We start from the raw sequence: 19,433 nt of genomic DNA, 5'->3' as shown, positions 1-19,433 counted from the left end.
ATTTATTGCATGGTATTTAGGATTTTTACCAATACTTTCAGATTGAATTGCACCACTGTTCATTTGTAAATCAGTGTACTTATTATTACATTTGTTACATTTTGTGATTTTTAACGGAATGAATTTTAGAATGGTATTACCTTTTAATATTCTGTTATAAAACAAAGTGAATTCACAAAGATTTTTTTTAAAAAGGTTATTGACATTGAAGATGTGTAGTAAAGCCACACAGGCCAATTGACAGAATAATGTAGGTTACAGTCTACTTCAAACAAATACAAAGAGGGATTTACTGTCTCATCCCACTGCATTTAGCTAGGATGATCACGGATAGCGAAAGACTTGCATTTATATAGCTCCTTTCACAGCTTCAGGACATTCTAAAGCAGATTACAGCCAATGAAGTTCTGTTTTTTCAAAGTATAGTCACTATTGTTATGTAGGAAACCTTTTTTAAATTCATTCATGGGATGTGGGCATCGCTGGCTAGGCCACCATTTATTGCCCATCCTTAATTGCCCTTGAGAAGGTGGTGGTGAGCTACCTTCTTGAACAGCTGCAGTCCATGTGGGGTAGGTACACCCACAATGCTGTTAGGAAGGATGGAGATGGTCATTGCCTGGCATTTGCTGGCGCGAATGTTACTTGCCACTTCTCAGCCCAAGCCTGGATATTGTCCAGGTCTTGCTGCATTTCTACATGGACTCCTTCAGTATCTGAGGGGTCGCGAATGGTGCTGAACATTGTGCAATCATCAGCGAACATCCCCACTTCAGACCTTATGATTGAAGGAAGGTCATTGATGAAGCAGCTGAAGATGGTTGGGCCTAAGACACTACCCTGAGAAACTCTTGTAGTGATGTCCTGGCGCTCAGATGATTGACCTCCAACAACCACAACCATTTTCCTTTGCGCTAGGTATGACTCCAACTAGTAGAGAGTTTTTCCCCTGATTCCCATTGACTCCAGTTTTGCTAGGGCTCCTTGATGTCATACTCAGTCAAATGCTGCCTTGATGTCACGGGCAGTCACTCTCACCTCACCTCTTGAGTTCAGCTCTTTTGTCCATGTTTGAACCAAGGCTGTAATGAGGTCAGGAGCTGAGTGGCCCTGGTGGACCCCAAACTGAGTGTCAGTGAGCAGATTATTGCTAAACAAGTGCCACTTGATGGCACTGTCAATGACACCTTCCATCACTTTACTGAAGATTGACAGTAGGCTGATGGGACGGTAATTGGCCGGGTTGGACTTGTCCTGCTTTTTGTATACAGGACATACCTGGGCAATTTTCCACATTGCCGGGTAGACGCCAGTGTTGTAGCTGTACTGGAACAGCTTGGCTAGGAGCGCGGAAAGTTCTGGAGCACAGGTTTTCAGTACTATTGCCGGAATATTGTCAGGGCCCATAGCCTTTGCAGTATCCAGTGCCTTCAGTCATTTCTTGCTATCACGCGGAGTATATCGAATTGGCTGAAGTCTGGCATCTGTGATGCTGGGGACTTCAAGAGGAGGCAGCCAATTTGCACACAGCAAGATCCCACAAACAGCAATGTAATAATGACCATGGGTTTTTTTTACTTCTGTTGATTGAGGATGCATATTGCCAGGACATCAGTGCCAATGGCATCTTTTACATCCACCTGACAGGTCACAAGCAGTTTAATGTTTCATTTAAATGACAGCACCTCCAATGTCACCAGCACCCCCCTCAGTACTGCACTGGAGTAATAGCCTAGATTTTTGTGCTCAATTCTGTGAAGTGGAACTTGAACCCACAAACTTTTGACACAGAGGTGAGAGTGCTACCAACTGAACCACAGCTGACGTGCAATTCATTATTCTCTCTTAGATAATCAGCAAATTGTGATGAAGTCAATTCTATTCATGTGGACCTTTGCTTCCTAAGGTTAGAATTATTGAAAAGGGGAAAAATTAGTTTTGGGGGGTAGTCACATTTCAAACAAGAAAGACTACTGGTCCTATGGCCAGAATTGGAAACAAAAATGCAAGAGTCAGTTTCCTTAGTTAGAAGTAGTATTGAGACAAGCCCACAAAAGGTATATGGTGTATTATTTTTTCAAGAAGTGAGATTGAGTTAAAGAAATGGAACTTGCTTTCACCGCTACTCCATATGTTTGTACCTGGCTTCACTTCACCAAATGTCTCTCAATCTGCCTTCAAAAAGCTTGGGGAAGCACATGGGTTCATGTGCAAAAGGCACGCTATTGACTTTGGATCACAAGGTGGTCCCGTTGATAGATCCCTGGGTTGTGCTACTACATAATTAGATATTAGGCAGGACAGGCACACCTCTGAATTTATGAGACTTAGACTGTTACAGGGGGATCAGCATTGTTATACCACAGGGAATAGCGAAGACGGATCAGAAATATATAACACTGTTCCCTTATATATACACCCTATATCAGATTATATAGAGGTACTGAAGAAGAGAGGGTATTATAGCTTAGAAACACTGGGTTTTGGCATTTCTGTGGTGGGGTTCCTGCAGTTTTGCAGCACTGGTGTGCATTTTCTCTCCTTGACTTCTCTGCAGTCTTTGACATGGAGAACTAAGGCCTCACATCTGTTGTCCACTTCAGTAGGACTACCCTTGCTTGGTTCCCCTTTTACCTATCCAATCATACTCAGAATATCTCCAAGAACAGCTTCTCTTCCTGTCTATCACTTTCCCCTCCCTCCACACTATCAACACAGTTATTATAACCTACATTTATATAAGCACCTTTAACGTTACAAAATGTCCTAGGGAGCTTCACAGAAGCATAATCAGGCAAAAATCAATGAGCTGAAAGAGATATTAAGAAGGGTAACTAAAGGCATGGTTTAATACGTAATTTACAATGAAGGTCTTAAAGAAGGAAAGCAAGGTGGAGAGAGGGAATTCCAGAGCTTAAGGCCTAAATAGCTGAAAGAATTTCAGGATGTACAATGCTCACCTTCACCACTGCCTCAGCACAACAGACCCATGCTTTTGTCACCTACAGACTTGGCTATTCCCATCCTCTATGCTATATAAACTACAGCTCGTCCAAAACCCTCTCCATATCCTATCCTACACCAAGTCCCACTTACCCATCATCCTTTTGCTCATTGACCTGCAAAACTCCCGGTGCACCAATGTCTCAAATTTAAAATTCTCTACCTCATCTTTAAATCCCTTCATGGCCTCACCCCTCTCGATCATTGTAACCTTCTCCAACTTGCTCAGAACTCCATTTTTTCTACCCTGGCCTCTTGTGCATCTCCTTCCCTTTGCCCCACCTTTGACGTCGGTGCCTTCAGTCGTCCAGATCCAGGCCCTGGTATTCCCTGCTGAGACCATTCAGTTTCCCTCTCTTCCTTTAAGAGTCTCCTTAAAACCCATTTGGCTTGGCATCCATTTGTGTCTGCGTAAATCTCTGTGAAGCCCCTTGTAATGTTTTTCTACATTAAAGCACTACATAAGTGCAAGTTGTTGTTGCATTGTTAGTGTTGTTAATTTAAAGTTGGAAGGGGAGATTTTTTAGTTTATGTAATGCAATATTACTGAATGTACATTATAGAACTGGGGCAAATGGAATACACTAATTTGGTTTAGTTGTGTGATTATATTTGATAAACATTAAATACTATTGTGCAATGTTCTATATTATGAATGCTATCAAGCAGGTTTTCTGCTCTTCATGGATCTGTTGCATTTCGTTTCAATTCTGTACCTGTGGAGAGATGCCAATTTACTAGAGACAAGATGAGGGCTGAATCTACACGCTGATAAATGGCTTGCAGATTACATAACAGTGTAGAGAAAAAAAACCTATAGCCAGTTTTACTCAGTGGGAATCATACAAAATGGTGAAAATTCAAACAAAATCTAAATTTCTGCCTGGTCAAGACCAGAGAACTTACAAATGGAAAATATGTCCTGGTGTTACTTCAAAAGGAAAAACAACTTGCATTTATATACTGCCTTTAACATAATATGACCCAAGGTGCTTCACAGGAGCATTATGAAGCAAAAAGACACAAAATTCCACATAACAATAGCTATATCCAAGACTCAAAAGCTACATTCACAGCTTCTTCGACCAATAACTGATTTAGTGTTGGTGCATAGATCAGTGTGGAAAGAGCCGTAACCCAGTATGAACCAGTTATTTCAAGAGAAAAAAAAATTGGAGGAGGAAAGAATATTCATTTGGTTGGGGGTTTTGAGCAGTTACATCCTGTATACCACTAAATGGAACATGCTCCCCCTCCTTTTTTTAAAAATTAAACACATAGGCATTAAAGCATCTATTATTCTACATACACTTCAAAATAGTGAATCAAAGGCTGCAGTACCATCTTCATACATAAGAGGGCATCACTTCTCCAAATGTAGAACAAAGTTTGCAGGTTACACAGAATTTATAACATAGAAATAGGCCATTCAACCCAAGCAGTTTGTTTTGATGTTTATCCTTCACATGTGGTGTAATCCTAATAAAAACACAAGAACATAAGAAATAGGAGCAGCAGTCGATCACACGGCACATGGAACCTGCTCCACCATTCAATACGATCATGGTTGAACTGTACTTCAACTTCATTTCCTGCCCGCTCCTCATATCCCTTGATTCCCTTACAGACCAAAAATCTGTCTATCCCAGTCTTAAATATATTCAATGATGGGGCATCCACTTCCTTCTGGTTAGAAAATTCCAAAGATTCACAACCCTTTGAGTGAAGTAACTTCTCATCTCAGTCCTACATGATTGACCCCTTGTCCTGAGACTGTGTCCCTGTATTTTAGATTCGCCAGCCAGGGGAAACAACCTCTGAGTATCTACCCTGTCACGCTCCTTCATAATTTTGAATGTTTCAATGAGATCACCTCTCATTCTTTTAAACACCAGAGAATATGGACTCAATTTACACAGCTTCTTGTCATAAGACAACCCTCTCATTCCAGGGACCAATCTAGTGAACTTTCGCTGTACTGCCTCCAGCACAAGTATATTCTTCGGTCAGGCAAACCCCCCTCCCCACCTACCAAGATTGAGGCACACATTTCGCCACATTAACATTAAAACTTAAAATTTCAAGCCCTGACTGGAAGGACATTTGCATAGTGCTAGTAGTATTGGAACAAGGGGGACCCAGTCGTTGCTTCCCCAGTACAAAGAAAGAGTGGTCAGACCGGTTTTAGTCACATGACTAACTGGCTGTTGCAGAGAATTAGAACTTCCAACAAAGGATTTTGAACTCAGACAAAGACATCTGCTCATGGAGTGAAGATCTCTCCTGGAACTGAAGCAAGAATTACTTCCTCTTGTGTCTGCCTGTTCCATCTCCTTCCCACAGAACTGAATCTTGTGAAAACACGTGAAACGCAAAGAGAGAAATGTCTCCTATGTGAACAAGGTTTAAGAAGAACACTGGGCCCCGACGAAAGCAAGACTACTTACAAAAGGACTAAACCGTGAGCTCGAAGCACCGTAACAAGATATTGCCTCAACCTGTTCCACCTTATCATTTCTTCTCTTTTCTGTCCCTATCTGCATGTTTATATTCGTGTGCATGCTAGCGTGGGCGTGTCATTTATTCGTAGCGTGAACCGTATTAGAGGTTAAGTTTAAGGTTTAATACATTTCATTTTTTCTTCGTTAAACCTGAGAAAACCTGGTGTGCTCATTTCTTTGCCTTATAATTGGAAAACTGAACAAGGATTCACAAAGGGGGAGCTCAAAACACTGTGTTAAAATTAAAACCTGTTACACTAAGACCAGGTAAAGATAGCAAAAGACCTCTAGACACATTTCTCATCTGGTCGTAACATTTCCTTAAATATGGAGACCAAAACTGCACACACTATTCTAAGTGTGATCTCGCCAAAGCCCTACACAATTATAGCAAGACTCCTTTATTCTTGTACTCCAATCCCCTTACAATAAAAGCCAACATGCCATTTGCCTATTTGCTTGCTGTACCTGCATGCTAACTTGTGGTGTTTCTTGCACTAGTACACCCAAGCCTCTCTGATCAACATTTACAAAAAATGTTTTGCTTTTCTATTCTTATGACCAAAGTGAATAACTGCACACATCCCCATATTCTACTCCATTTGCCACCTTGTTGCTCACTCACTTAACCTGTCTATATCTCTTTGCAGTCTCTGTTTCCTCCTCACAGCTTGCATTTCCACCTAGCTTTGCATCATCAAACTTAGATACATTATTCTTGGTCTCGTTGTCTAAGTCATTAATATAGATTGTAAGCAGCTGAGGCCCCAGCACTAATCCTTGTGGTACTCCACTAGTCAGCCTGCCAATTTGAAAATGCTCCATTTATGCCCACTCTCTGCTTCCTGTCCGTTAACCAATCCTCTATCCACGCTAATATATTAGCCCCAATTCCGTGAGCCCTTATCTTGCCTATTAACCTTCTTTGTGGCAGCAAATGCCTTTTGGAAATCCAGATATACTACATCTACTGGTTCCCCTTTCTCTACAGTACTCGTTATATCCTCAAAAAACTGAAATTTGTCAAACACAATTTCCCTTTTGTAAAACCATGTTAACTTTACCTAATCCCATATGCCCACTCTGTTCCCATATTCCTTTTTCATCTTAACCCTCAACCACCTATTTAACCTATTCTTAAATATTGACATGGTTTCTGCTTTAGCCACCAACTCCAATACTGCATTCCACAACCCTCTGTGTAGTAAACTTTCTTCTGCTCCCTGTTCTAAATCTCTTGCATCTAATCCCCTGTCTATTTCTCCTTATTCCACATTGCTCAACCACTGGAAACTGTTTCTATCTACCCTGCCTCATCATTTCATTATTTCAAAGACTTCTATCAAAACACCCCATAATCTTCTCTTTTCTTATATAAAACAGCTACAATTTTTCAAGTCCTTGTATTTCCTTGCACCAGGCAGCATTGTAGAGGAGATGGAAAGTAGGAGTTAAGGGCAATTCTCAGAATTATATACACAGTGAACAGAAATGATGCCAGACCCACTCTGAAAACTCCTCTTAACCCCTTCTCTCCACTTCCTCCATTCGAACAAGTTTTCAAATCAATTTTGCTATCCTTCCCCTAATTTCATACACTTCAATCTTCTGGAATAGTCTCCTGTGTGTTTCATTGTCAAAAGCTTTCTGAAAGTCCATGTACACCCATCCACCTTATCAGTTAGTCCCTTAAAGAATTCCATCAGGTTTGTCAAGCATATCTTTTCTCAAATCCAATTTGGCTGCTTCTAATAATCCTCTCCTCATCTAGATAATTAGTAATTTCATCTTTAATCACAGATTCTAAAATTGTCCCCACCACAGATGTTAAACTAACTGATCTATAATTACAAGAGCAAAGGACTGTGGATGCTGGAAATTTAAAATAGAAACAGAAAATGCTGGAAATACTCAACAGGTCTGGCAGTATCGGTGACGTAAAGGTTTATAAGCCAAGCAGGGAAAGTGGTGGGGTGATTGTGGGGGGTGAGAACAAAAAGGGATGGTCTCTGATAGGATAGAAAAGAGAGACTAAATGGAGAAAGGGATGACAGTGAAAGGCAAGAAGAGATGGTGATAGAGTAAAGTAAAGAAAGAGACAATGTGCTTAGGAGGTGCAAAAGTGAAGGCAGAATCACCAACAACTGCCATCCAAAAAAAAAACAGGCAGAGGTTGTGATCTGAAAACTACCTGTAGTTCTCCTGATTTACTTGGTCTTTCTTTTTAGAGAATGGGTATTCCAATGGCCACTCCCCAGTTTTCTGCCACACATTCACTTGGAATAAAATCCTGGAATATCATTTCTAGGGCTTCTGCTACCTTTCCAACCCCACCACCCCCCCCCCCCCCCACCCCACCCCACCCACCATTTCCCCACAGGATCTTGGATTCATCCAAACAGGTCACAGGACTTAGCCCTTCCATTAGCTTAAATAACTTCTCAAATACTTTCCTGTTATTTACTGCAATATTCCTCATCTCACTTTTAAGAAATTACAGATTTGCCTTCTCCTCAACATTCTTTTTTCTAAGCACCAATATGAAGAGCACGATCCCTGCTAATTTCCATTTATTGTATACTACTCCACTATCATCCCCTCACATATAAAATCACAATATTGATAAGTCTGAGTACAGACCTCTCATTTCACTATTCTATCAAAGTAGGTATACAAAGCAGATATAAAGTGAACAATGAAAATTACTTTATTTGCTTTTAAAATATTCACTAGGTAGATGGAATATGCAGAACTTTATTAGTTTGCACTCCAGCACTTCGGGGATACGTGTATAGGGCTCAGACGTGATGCTGATTGACCAATAAAATGCAATGGTAGCCAACGTCACAGCTACCAGGACAACAGTGTTTAACCTAGATTTAACAGTGGACAGAATTAGGGTGGAAAATGTATGGGTCACTCTGGTGAGTTTTGGTGGTGAAAAATTATACTGGTAGTGATTGTGTTACGAGTGACACTTTCAGCCGCGAGCAAACAAACACCAATATCGGCAGTGGGGAAACCGTTTAAAAATTCAATTCATGCTTTTAACACTTGCATTTTAAATTGCACCTGTACATATTTTTTAAAAATGATTAATAGCGTACCACAGCCTAGAAATTACAAAACAAAACACCACTGTAATTTACAATTAAAGACGTCATAAAAGTGGGTGAAAGGAGAAGGGAAATATTGGCATTAAAAATCACAAATATTAGCACAGTCTATCAGTTCCTTATTTTTACAGAGAGAGCTGGCAGAAGCAGCTGTTAACAGAGGTTTATACAACACTTTGTCATCCTGTTTGATGTTTCAGAAGAAACAAAAATGCCTTGTATTAGTTTGTCATATGGGAAGGAAATTTGAACCCCAAGTTTTTTTTAAAAAAATAGCATGATAGATTATTTACTCTGCCAGTAGCTGGGGTCTGGAGGACTGGAGGGAAAGAGGGTTGAGTGAGGGGAAAAATATGGCAAAACCAAGCAGCCAGTCGAGCTGTAGTTTATCTTGATGTCTCTCTCAGTACTTTGAACACAAACCTTTACTGTTCCTTCAGTGGCACGACAGCTCGGTCAGCACAATCCCTTCTGACATTTTCCCCAAATGTAGGGCATCATCTTTCGCTGCAGATGACCCAGTGTGCTCCAGGCAACCGAAAGTGCTTGAGAGGCTCCTAACGTTCTCTTCCCATCATTTGACAATTGTTAAACTGCTATCCCATTGGTGTTAGGGAGAGCGAACTCTATGTAATAGTCTTTAAAAGTTGCCCTGTCCATAACTAAAACATCTCTGAAAAGCAGCCACTCAATTAATTATCTTTTCACAAAAGAAAACCCGTTGTTGGATGATATTTGTGCAAAACACTTAACTGTAAACATTAAATAAAATCATTTAGTGCCATTGGCTGTGGCACTCTCAGCAGTCAGCTCTGGGTTTGCATTTTCATTGAGGCCTGAATAATCCTTGAGTTCAGTGTTGTTTGAGAGCAGCGGCTGCTCAACCTTTTTCGGAGGGATTAACGGCTGCCTGGTATAGTTGTCGCCATCGTCTATGGTTTCAGGCAAGTTTTGTCCTTTGCTTTCAGGCAGGAGCAGAATGCAAATGATGCAGATCACCGAGCAGCAAGCAAAGATCACATGATGCAAGAAGTAACCTTTCTGGTTGTGAAGTTCCATGATTGGTGCTGTCAGCTGGCCAAATCCGGCACTGGCCAAAACCAAGCCCAATGCTCCGCCCCTGCGAGACAAAAGGAAAGTTAGATTAGCACGGGATGGTCTGTAAATTCTCATTCATCTTCCACTGCTTTCCTTATCAAGCCTTTCCATTACAGAAACAGTTCAAGCCATGCAAACCAATGAATTCAGGACACAGCAACCTAAAACCGACTCTACAAAGATATTAGAGCACTCACCGACTACCTCTCACCCCATAAAAAAGAATAAGTAACCTAATAATTCATTAATGGTACAATGCTATCTGCACAGTGCTCATTTCATCAGAGTGGTGTTTAGCCAATGATTTTGACATTCAGGACTAGAGTAAACTGCAGCCAACTGTAAAAGCCTGCTTGGATCTGGAAAACCCAACCTGAAACTGACAGGCCACATTGGACCAGAGTCCGAGTCCTTCCATTTTTCCCCACACCCGACCCGACCATAGTGCACTCACTGTACTTACCATTTTTGGATGGATGGAATGGAAGGAAGCTGCAGTGTTGCAGCATGAGCGCGATGACGTCATAGAGACGCTCACTGCGCAGACTCAGAGTCTGTGGAGTACTGTGTGCGTCTGGACTGACCCGGACCCGGCCCGAGCCCGAAAGCCGGAAGAGTGACCCGACCCGAATCCGACACAGGTCGTCGGGTCCCATTGGTCTTTAGCCAACAGACTCGTTGCAGTTTTGTATTGCTAGTATTTTAACTATTTTCCCTGAGTTGCTACTATGGTATTATTTTCCCTTTATTTTAGCAGTCACTAATTACCACAGTAGCAATATTGTGTGGAAGACTGGATGCGTGGGACACTTAAATGGTGGATCAGTTCAAAAGTTGAAACCAAAATTCTTAGGAAATAACAGTAATGAAGAAAATAAAGGCACTAAAGAGTGATAAACTCTCAGAACCAGATGGTTTCCATTCCCAGGATTTTAAAGGAAGTAGGTGAGAACATTGCAGATGCCCTAACTATAATCTTCCAAAGTTCTCTCTATGTGGGAATGGTTCTTTTAAATTGGAAAATTGTGCATGTCAGTCCACAATTTAAGAAAGATGGCAGAGGGAAAGCAGGGAATTACAGACTCGTTAGCCTAACGTTGGTTGTCGTGATATTGCTAGCGTTTATAATTAAGCTTTGGGTTGCTGAATACTTTGAAAACATTTAGCTGATCAGAGAGAGCCAGTATGGATTTGTAAAGGGTGGGTCATGCTTGATGAACCTGGTTGAATTTTGTTTTTGAAGAAAATACTAAAGTAACAGACAGCGTGTTATATTCCAGAAAACCAAGTGATGAAGGATAGAACTGGAGCCAATCTTTGCACACTTTTATAAGCATTTATTTTACAGAGATGCACATTACAAACATGCACCTCCTCACCCAACAACCAGTTTCAGCCTGTTCCTTTTTATAGGGGCACATCTGAATCCCTAGTTAACACCCACCAACTGCATATGATTAAATATAAATATACAATTAACACAGGGGAATGTCTATGAGTGTTATTTATATGGTGTTCCAGAAGGCATTTAATAAAGTCCCTTACAAGAGACTGTTAGCTAAAGTTGAAATTCACAGAATTGAAGGCAAATTATTGAACTGGTTAGGAAACTGGCTGAGTGGAAGGAGGCAGAGAGTAGGGATAATGGGCTGGTACTCTAATTGGCAGGATGTGGCTGGTGATGTACCACAAAGATCTGTGTCGTGACTTAAACTATTCACTGTATTCATTAATAAATTAGATGATAGGATAGAAAGCCACATATCTAAATTTGCTGATGACACAAAGATAGGTGGCACTGTAATCAATGTAGAAGGAAGCATAAAATTACAAACAGATATTGATAGATTAAGTGAATGGGCAAAACTGTGGCAAATGGATTTCAATGTAGGAAAATGTGAGGTCATCCACTTTGAACCTAAAAAGGATAAAACAGGGTAATTTCTAAATGGTGGAAAGCTAGTAACAGTGAAGGTCCAAAGAGACTTCAGGGTCCAGTTACGTAGATTAAAATGTCATGAACAAGTACAGAAAATAATCAAAAAAAACTAATGGAATGAGGGTGAGAATACAAGGAGTTAGAAGTCAAAGCTATAAAAAAAGCTCTATTCCGTACCTAGAGTTACTGTGAGCAGTTCTGGGCACCACACTTTAGGCCTTGGAGAGAGTGCAGCGTAGATTTACCAGAATTATACCCAGACATCAAGGGTTTAATTACAAGGACAAATTACTCAAATCAGGGTTGTATTCCATGGAATTTAGAAAGTCAAGGGATGAATTTAAAAGTATTAAAGATAACAGATAGGTGTAGAGAGAGAGAGAGAGAGAAAGAAACTATATCCAGTGGTTGGGAAATTTAAGACTAGGGGGCATAGTTTAAAAATTAGAGCTGGACTATTCAGGAGTGAAATTAGGAAACACTTGTACACACAGAGGGTGGTAGAAGTTTGGATTTCTCTTCTGCAAATGGCAATGATGCTAGACCAATTGTTAATTTAAAATCTGAGATTGATTGTATGTTTTGGTTACCGAAGGGGTGATGTGACCTAGTCCTGTTCCAATTAAACTGCCTGATGTGCCTTATTTTGTACAGATTCATCATGGCTAGATTTGAAGTCAGCTATTTATAGGCCTTATCCCCACTATCTTTACATGTACCAGTCGAGAGCCAGAAAGCAGAAAGTAGCTGCCGTTATAGGGGATGTAATTTGACCAATCAGATTGATCAGACAACCTATCACGTGTACTGAGCACGTTTCACAGTTCTGTCCAAGCAAAATAATTGGTTTGTCCAAAAAGCTGCTGCCCAAAATTTTGCACAAAGCTGCCCAGATTACGTGCATTTAAAAAAAAAAAAGAGGCGACACAAAATAAATTTGGAGCCGAGCCAAGCTATCACTGGAATTGCTGACCATAGTTTCACGTGAGGAGTGGAATCACAGGACAGGGAGAGTGAACCATTGTGGGAATGCACTGTTGGCTCAGTTATCAGGATGTTGCAAATAAAGAAATCAGTCGCAGCGTGGAGGCACTGAAAACGTACCGAGTTGTCTCTCTCCCACTAATACTGGCTGAAGATTAATCCGATGAAATTGTATGGAACAAAGTACATTGCTAATGAAATAAAGTGATGTATGTATTGGGCTTTTAATAATAATAAAAGTGACTTAACAAATAAGTTGGATGTCATATCAGTGCAGATTAGTCTGCTCTAAGTAGCTTGCACTGGATTATCAATCCATCCTTCAGGGGGTTAAGACTAAACGCTTGAGGGCAAATAAGAATTTAGTAGATTAATGCTTATGAGAACCAGTCAGCTGTCTGGTTATATCTAAACAGGATTGTTTACTATTGCATGCCAATGGAAACCCCGTATACAACAACCTAGAAAATTCAAAAGGCTGAAAAAGAGCTTCAAAAAAGCTGACCACTCAGAAAACAACCTACAACTCAGAAAAGCAGCCCTAAGCATAAGCTAATGTTCAAGACGACTGCTTTAAAGTAGCTGAACACATGAAACTCCTTTTATATTATAAAGGGAATGCAGGATTTTTAACCAGCATTAGAGCAACCAGAATCACTGAGAGGATGGGCAGATCGGATTGTGAGGAGCAGATCGTTAAGTTGGGCGCGTTCTGGAATATCCAAGGCTGAGAGGTGATAAGGGTGTTGTTTTATGATTCTAAAAGGACTGGATAACGTAGACTATGAGGAGATATTTTACCTTGTCCAGAGTGGGAGAACCAGGGGACACAACTTGCACTTGAAGCAGGGCAAATTAAAACTAATTTGTGGAAACATTGGCCTTGATTTTAAACACCCATCACCCCAAACCACAGACTGGAAAGGATTGGGCGAGCAGATAATATCGTGAAAGTTGTGATGTCACCTCCATCCTACCACATTCCTGATAACATAAAATTAACTGCAGTGATTCAGAGCATCAATGGGCTCCCAATAAAAGCAGCTGGTCCTCCTTAAGACTCAAAGGTCGCAGCCCTATGAGGTCATCAGAGCTGCAATGTAGTTTTATGGTCTACACAGGAGAGTCCCTCACTGTGTGCTTCCCAACAGTAACATGGCAGGAGGAACTGACTAGCCAACAGAGGCCTAGTTAACTTTTAAAACCTTCCCTCTCTTTGAACTCTGTGAGCCAGGAGGAGAGCTTCCCCCTCCCAGGCCTGCAAAGAGCCCTTGAGCTTCCCAGCCCTGGCATTCCCCGCATCTTCTGAAAATTTGCATGATTCTGAAGAGGGAATCCAGAGATCCTGGTTCTTAGGCCTATTCAAAGGAATTCCCCAGCCCATTGACTGCCGAGGACCATTCCAAAAGGTCCCTGGCCGCAGGCTCCTGCGGCAACTTTCTTGTTCGATGGCCAGGTTGTGAATCCAGCCGGGTGGCGGGCGCTAATTTTAGTTAAATGAAGCCCTGCTGTTAAGACTGCCAGGGCCTCCATGTGCCTGACCTGACCGGGTACACCATGAACGACCGGGCTCACGCCTACACTGACTCGCACATAAAAACCAAAGACATTTCAGGCAGCGAGTGATCAATCTAGAATAGGCTTCTTGGGAGATGGTGGAAAGAGATAGCATTGATTCATTTAGATGTGAATTAGATAGATTTTGGACAGAAAATTATATTTCGGGATGCAGTACGAGTAAAATTTGAGACATGACATACGATAAGTGCAGCATTCTTGGAGCAGGTGATTTTTGTCCTCTTGGTTAAAAAAAAACTCTCTACCACTTGGGTTTTCTTCACCTCATGTCTGAACCTGCTGTACACTAACTATGCAATTTCTATACTTAGTCAACAACTCCATTATTGCTGTAACATGCAGCTGCCGGAATGGTGGAAGCAGAACTAGATGGACCTTTATCTTCTTTTGTTTAGCAATTCCTTGGTTCCTGCATTTGGGATCATATTCCACAATTAATTTTGTTTTCTATGAAAACCAAAACCCAATGTCCTTAGCCATGAAATATGATTAGAATTGGAGTGCAATGAGCCATCAGCTTGTTGTCAGCTGATCTGCAGGTACACTCGAGAGTTCATCGACTATAGCAGCGGCAGATCTAGGGAAAGAAATTAGTTCTACACAGATTTGCATAGAATTCCGCTGGGATACAGCGGAATGACCTACGAGGAAAGGATGGACAGACTGGGCTTGTTCTCACTCGAGTGAGGGGAGACTTGATTGAAGTTTATAAGATCCTGAACAGGCTTGACCAGGTGGATGTGGAAAGGATGTTTCCTCTTGTGGGTGAGTCCAGAATGAGGGGACACGGTTTTAAAATTAGGGGTCGCCTTTTTAAGGCAGAGATGAGGAGAATTTGTTTTCTCTCAGAGGGTTGTGCGACTTTGGAAGTCTCTGCCTCAGAAGGTGGTGAATATTTTTAAGGTGGAGGTAGATTAATTCCCTTGCCTAACAAGAATCTAAGATTATCAGGGGTAGATGGGAGTGTGGAATTCAAGACACAAACACATCAGTCATGATCTTATTGAATGGTGGAACAGGCTCAAGGGGCCGAATGGCCAACTGCTGCTCCTAATTCGTATGTTCATAATGACAGGCAGCACCACGATGTTCATTGATATCAATGAGGAACACTGTCCAGGTTGCAGCCTAGGGCCCTGCCTACCCCCAAGGAATTGATGCAAGACTGCGTAGCATCGCTAGACGCAGCCTTATGGTGAACAAATTTCTCCCGCCTAGAATTTTCTGAAGGCAAAAGTGAGCATTGAAGCTTTTTTTAACCAATTTTTTTTGGGCGTGGGAAGGGGTTACAAAGACAGGCTAGGATATGACATACCTCTACTTTGCCGCCTCCTGTAATTCTACACTTGAAGCAAAAACATGAGGATATGTAGAGCGCACTGGACAGACAATCAACACAATAGCATTTGTGAAAAGGAGCACTGCAATTCAGCAGAACTGCTCAGAACAGACATTCCTTGCAATATCATTCAATCTACTATTAATGAAGATACTGATACAGTGGACATCCAGGCCATTCTCCTCATTTCAGAGGATTAGCTTCAGTGAGTTTCCTATCTGACCATATGTGGATCTTGGAGCTGGAATACATATCCTGGATAAAATCGTGAATTTGGCATGTATTGCCCCACAGCTTCCAGCCCCTTCACCAGGCAAGAAAACCTTGCAAAACTTGATAAAAACAATCCAAGTACAACCTTAAGAGCCACCGTTATCAGTGAAATTACAGATAGCTTTCAGGCTAACTAGCATCCCTCTTCTTGTGGGTAGGAACTATAAACTCTGTCCTGGAATCCCCAGGGTATGTGCAGCTCAAACAGAATCCTATTCATCAGCTTCAAAAGAGGCAGCTGTAAAGTAAGTTGGTGGTGCCGAAGATTGTTCTCCAAGATCTATTCTCGTCTTGGTATATTGCAGCTCTTCTGACCCCGATAATCTATTAACCTCGGACCCTGGTGAAGGGCCACATCAAACTTGGGTGCAAGTTAATGATATCAAGGGTAATTCTGACATCATGTGACGGTGTAATGTGAGTGATGGTGAATCAGCAGAGTGTTTTACCTCACTTCTGGATTTTATTCCCATTGGTGGCACTGATTTTGAGGGAGAAATGTTGATCAGTGGGAGAACACCCTTGCTCTTCTTCAAAAAGTGTCCAGAGATTGAATACATTCACGAACAGGCAGTTGGGGGGCTCAGTTTAATGCCTCATCAGAAATGAACAGACTTTAAACTGAATGAGCAAAAATAAAAGCTTGTGTTGTTCAGAAGGACAAAAGCAGGAAACCTGATTCCAGAATGAAATTGCCTCATACACATTCAACCCTGCCACAAGAGAGCTGACCAGTTGTTGTATGATTCTCTATTGTACCACTGTACTGGACAATGTACTGTACACTTTGACATGAGTGATAGAATGGCCTGGGCAATTCAGCAGGGGGTGGAGGCCGGGATTATGTATGCACATGTATTGGTGGATGATCAGTCCAACTAAAAAGTGAATCTCGTACACTCAGCAAACTAACTCAAAGTCCAGTAGCCAACACCATCGTGTGCCAAGCTCTCGAATGTAAACTGGGAGAAGACACCAAGTGAAGTGGTGGTACTCCTCCACAGGAACGGAGAGTCATAAACTGGAATTAAATTCTCACTGTTATTGAACATCTCACAATAACAGTTTAACAGCAGCTGTGGCCTTGGAACAGGCATAAAATCCACTCCCATAGGAACAAAGTGCATGAAATAGGTCGTAAAAAACTTTTTTTTAAGCATTCTGTTGGGTTGTATCTGCACAGCGCATCACAACCTGCAACTGAGAGGTGCCATCTGTTCACTGTCAAACTTGTTCAAACCATTTAGATTGAAAAAGTGTTTATTGAGTCAGGTTTGGTAATGGTTATACTGTACTTAGAACACTCAGCAGTCCCATCAAGTGTCCTCTATTTAACTGTAGCCGCTGATGCAATCTGCCACACATTACTGCACTTCATTGAGAACAGTTACTGCCAAATTGGCACTGACATACACTAAAGTCACCAGGAATTTAATCTTTCCACATCTGATCTAGGGATTGATCTACAATTCAAGTGCATGTTCAAGGAACAGCACCTTAAACTTTCTATTCAGCACTTTGCAGCCTTCTCATCCCAAGATTGACACTAACTTCTGACTAGTTTTAGCTCCCACTTTATGGCAGTAGAGGCTGCAAAATGGTACAGGCATGCTGGTGCTTTGGGGTGGATGAGTGGATAAAGGGAAGAGACTAGTCAGCTTGTGGAGATCATAAGATAACAGGAGCAGGAGGTGGCCATTCGGCCCTTCGAGCCATTCAATAAGATCACAGCTGATCTGACTGTGGCCTTAACTCCACTTTCCTGCTGGCCCCCCATAATCCTCGATTCCCTTGTACATCAAAAATATGTCTAACTCAGCCTTGAATATATTCAGTGACCCAGCCTCCACTGCTCTCTGGGGAAGAGAATTCCAAAGATTAACAACCCTCAGAGAAGAAATTCCCCCTCAAAGCTGTCTTAATAGGGAGATCCCTTATTCTGAAACTGTTCCCCCTAGTACTAGATTCCCCCACGAAGGGAAACATCCTCTCAGTATCTACTCTGTCAAGCCCCCTCAGAATCTTATATGTTTCAATAAGATCACCTCTCATTCTTCTAAACCCCAATGAGTATAGATCTAACCTGCTCAACCTTTCCTCATAAGACAGTCCCTTCATCCCAGAAATCAGCCTAGTGAACCTTCTCTGACTGTTTCCAATGCAAGTACGTCCCTCCTTCAGTGAGGAGATCAATATTGCACAACGTACTCTAGGTGCAGTCTCACCAATGTCCTGTACATTTGATCAAGACTTCCCTACTTTTATACTCCATGCCCTTTGCAACAAATGGAGACCCTCTGTCAGAACATGGTGCTAGCGAAATGGTCTGCACCCATGCTGTATTTTTTATCTTCTAGGTTCCTGGGCCAGTTTTTCCCATTTTCACTTTTACTTCTATTGTCCCCAACTGTTCAGCTATTCAACTACTTAATCATCCCCTTCTTCCATTAAAGAAATTTAGTTTTTGTGTTTCTGTCTGTCTGTCTGTGCACATGTATGTGCGTGTGATGTGTGTGCACATGTACATGTGGAGTGTGTGCCTGCATTTGTCTGTGTATGTCCATCAGTGTATATGTTGTTCTACCTGTTTTTACCCCTCCCTCTCCTTTTGTTTTATTCCTTTCTAAATGCAATTCACCTGTAATTTTTCCTAATTAACTTGTACATTAACATTAACTTGTCTATTCTCTCTACTGAGCTGCTGAATGTTGCTGGCATTTTCTGCTTTGGTTTCTACAATACAAGGACACTTAATAACTGCAATAACAAAACACACCCTGAAATGCGATGCATTTCTTGAACTGGGCAACTAAAATAAATATACGTACTGCCTGTAAAAATGTCAGCTCAACATGTTGTGCCACATCCAGCAGATTGTCAACTTGAAACTCCGCCAGACACTGAACCCACACTGAACCAGGAAGCTGCACGAAACAGCTTCAGCACAGGCTAAGTGTCCAACAGAGTTGCTTCAGCTGTAATCCATATTCATGAATTCTCAGTGTGATTCTCACTGTAATTATGAGAATCTCTGCTGTTTCCCTGTAGCGGTTTGTAAAATGATTCCATCATCTGTCATGGGATATTAGAGCAGTTCCCAGCCATGAAACACAAACAGAGACGGATTCCCCATCCCTGTCCACTACCCTCCCAACAAAAGAAAAAAAAACAAAGATTGATTATATTTAAAAACTGTAGTAAAAAGTAATTGCTAAATGGCCATAAAATCTAAATACAGTGAAAGTAAACTGAAAGAGAACTAGTACAAGGCAAAACTGTGGCAAATGGCGTTCAATGTGGGGAATTATGAGGTCATCACTATTGACCCATGAAAAATAGATCAGGGAATTTTCTAAATGTGGAGAAGCTGGAAACTGCAGAGGGATTTAGGGGTTCAAGTATAGAATTTCACTAAAAAGTTAGTGGACAGGTGCAAAAATTAATTTACATCAACCACATGCATGTATATATACATATACATACAGAGCACCTTTAACATAGAACGTCCCAAGGCGCTACACAGGAGCAATATCAAACAAAATTGAACACATGCCATATAAGGAGCTATTAGGAAAGACAGAGTTAGATTTTAAGGAACATCT

General features: G+C 41.4%; 1 protein-coding gene across 1 annotated transcript in view; it reads right to left on the bottom strand.

Moving 5' to 3' along the window:
- Nucleotides 1–8,188: 8,188 nt before the first annotated feature.
- LOC137382555 (solute carrier family 22 member 23-like) overlaps nt 8,189–19,433 on the bottom strand; it is a 102,737-nt gene continuing 91,492 nt past the window's right edge. Inside the window, 1 exon segment of the mRNA XM_068054639.1 lies at nt 8,189–9,740. Coding sequence (XP_067910740.1) covers nt 9,392–9,740 — 349 coding nt within the window. The 3' untranslated portion in view covers nt 8,189–9,391.

The sequence above is a fragment of the Heterodontus francisci genome, chromosome 2 (assembly GCF_036365525.1).
Source record: "Heterodontus francisci isolate sHetFra1 chromosome 2, sHetFra1.hap1, whole genome shotgun sequence".
Classification (NCBI taxonomy): domain Eukaryota; kingdom Metazoa; phylum Chordata; class Chondrichthyes; order Heterodontiformes; family Heterodontidae; genus Heterodontus; species Heterodontus francisci.
This window is presented reverse-complemented; position numbering and strand designations above follow the sequence as displayed.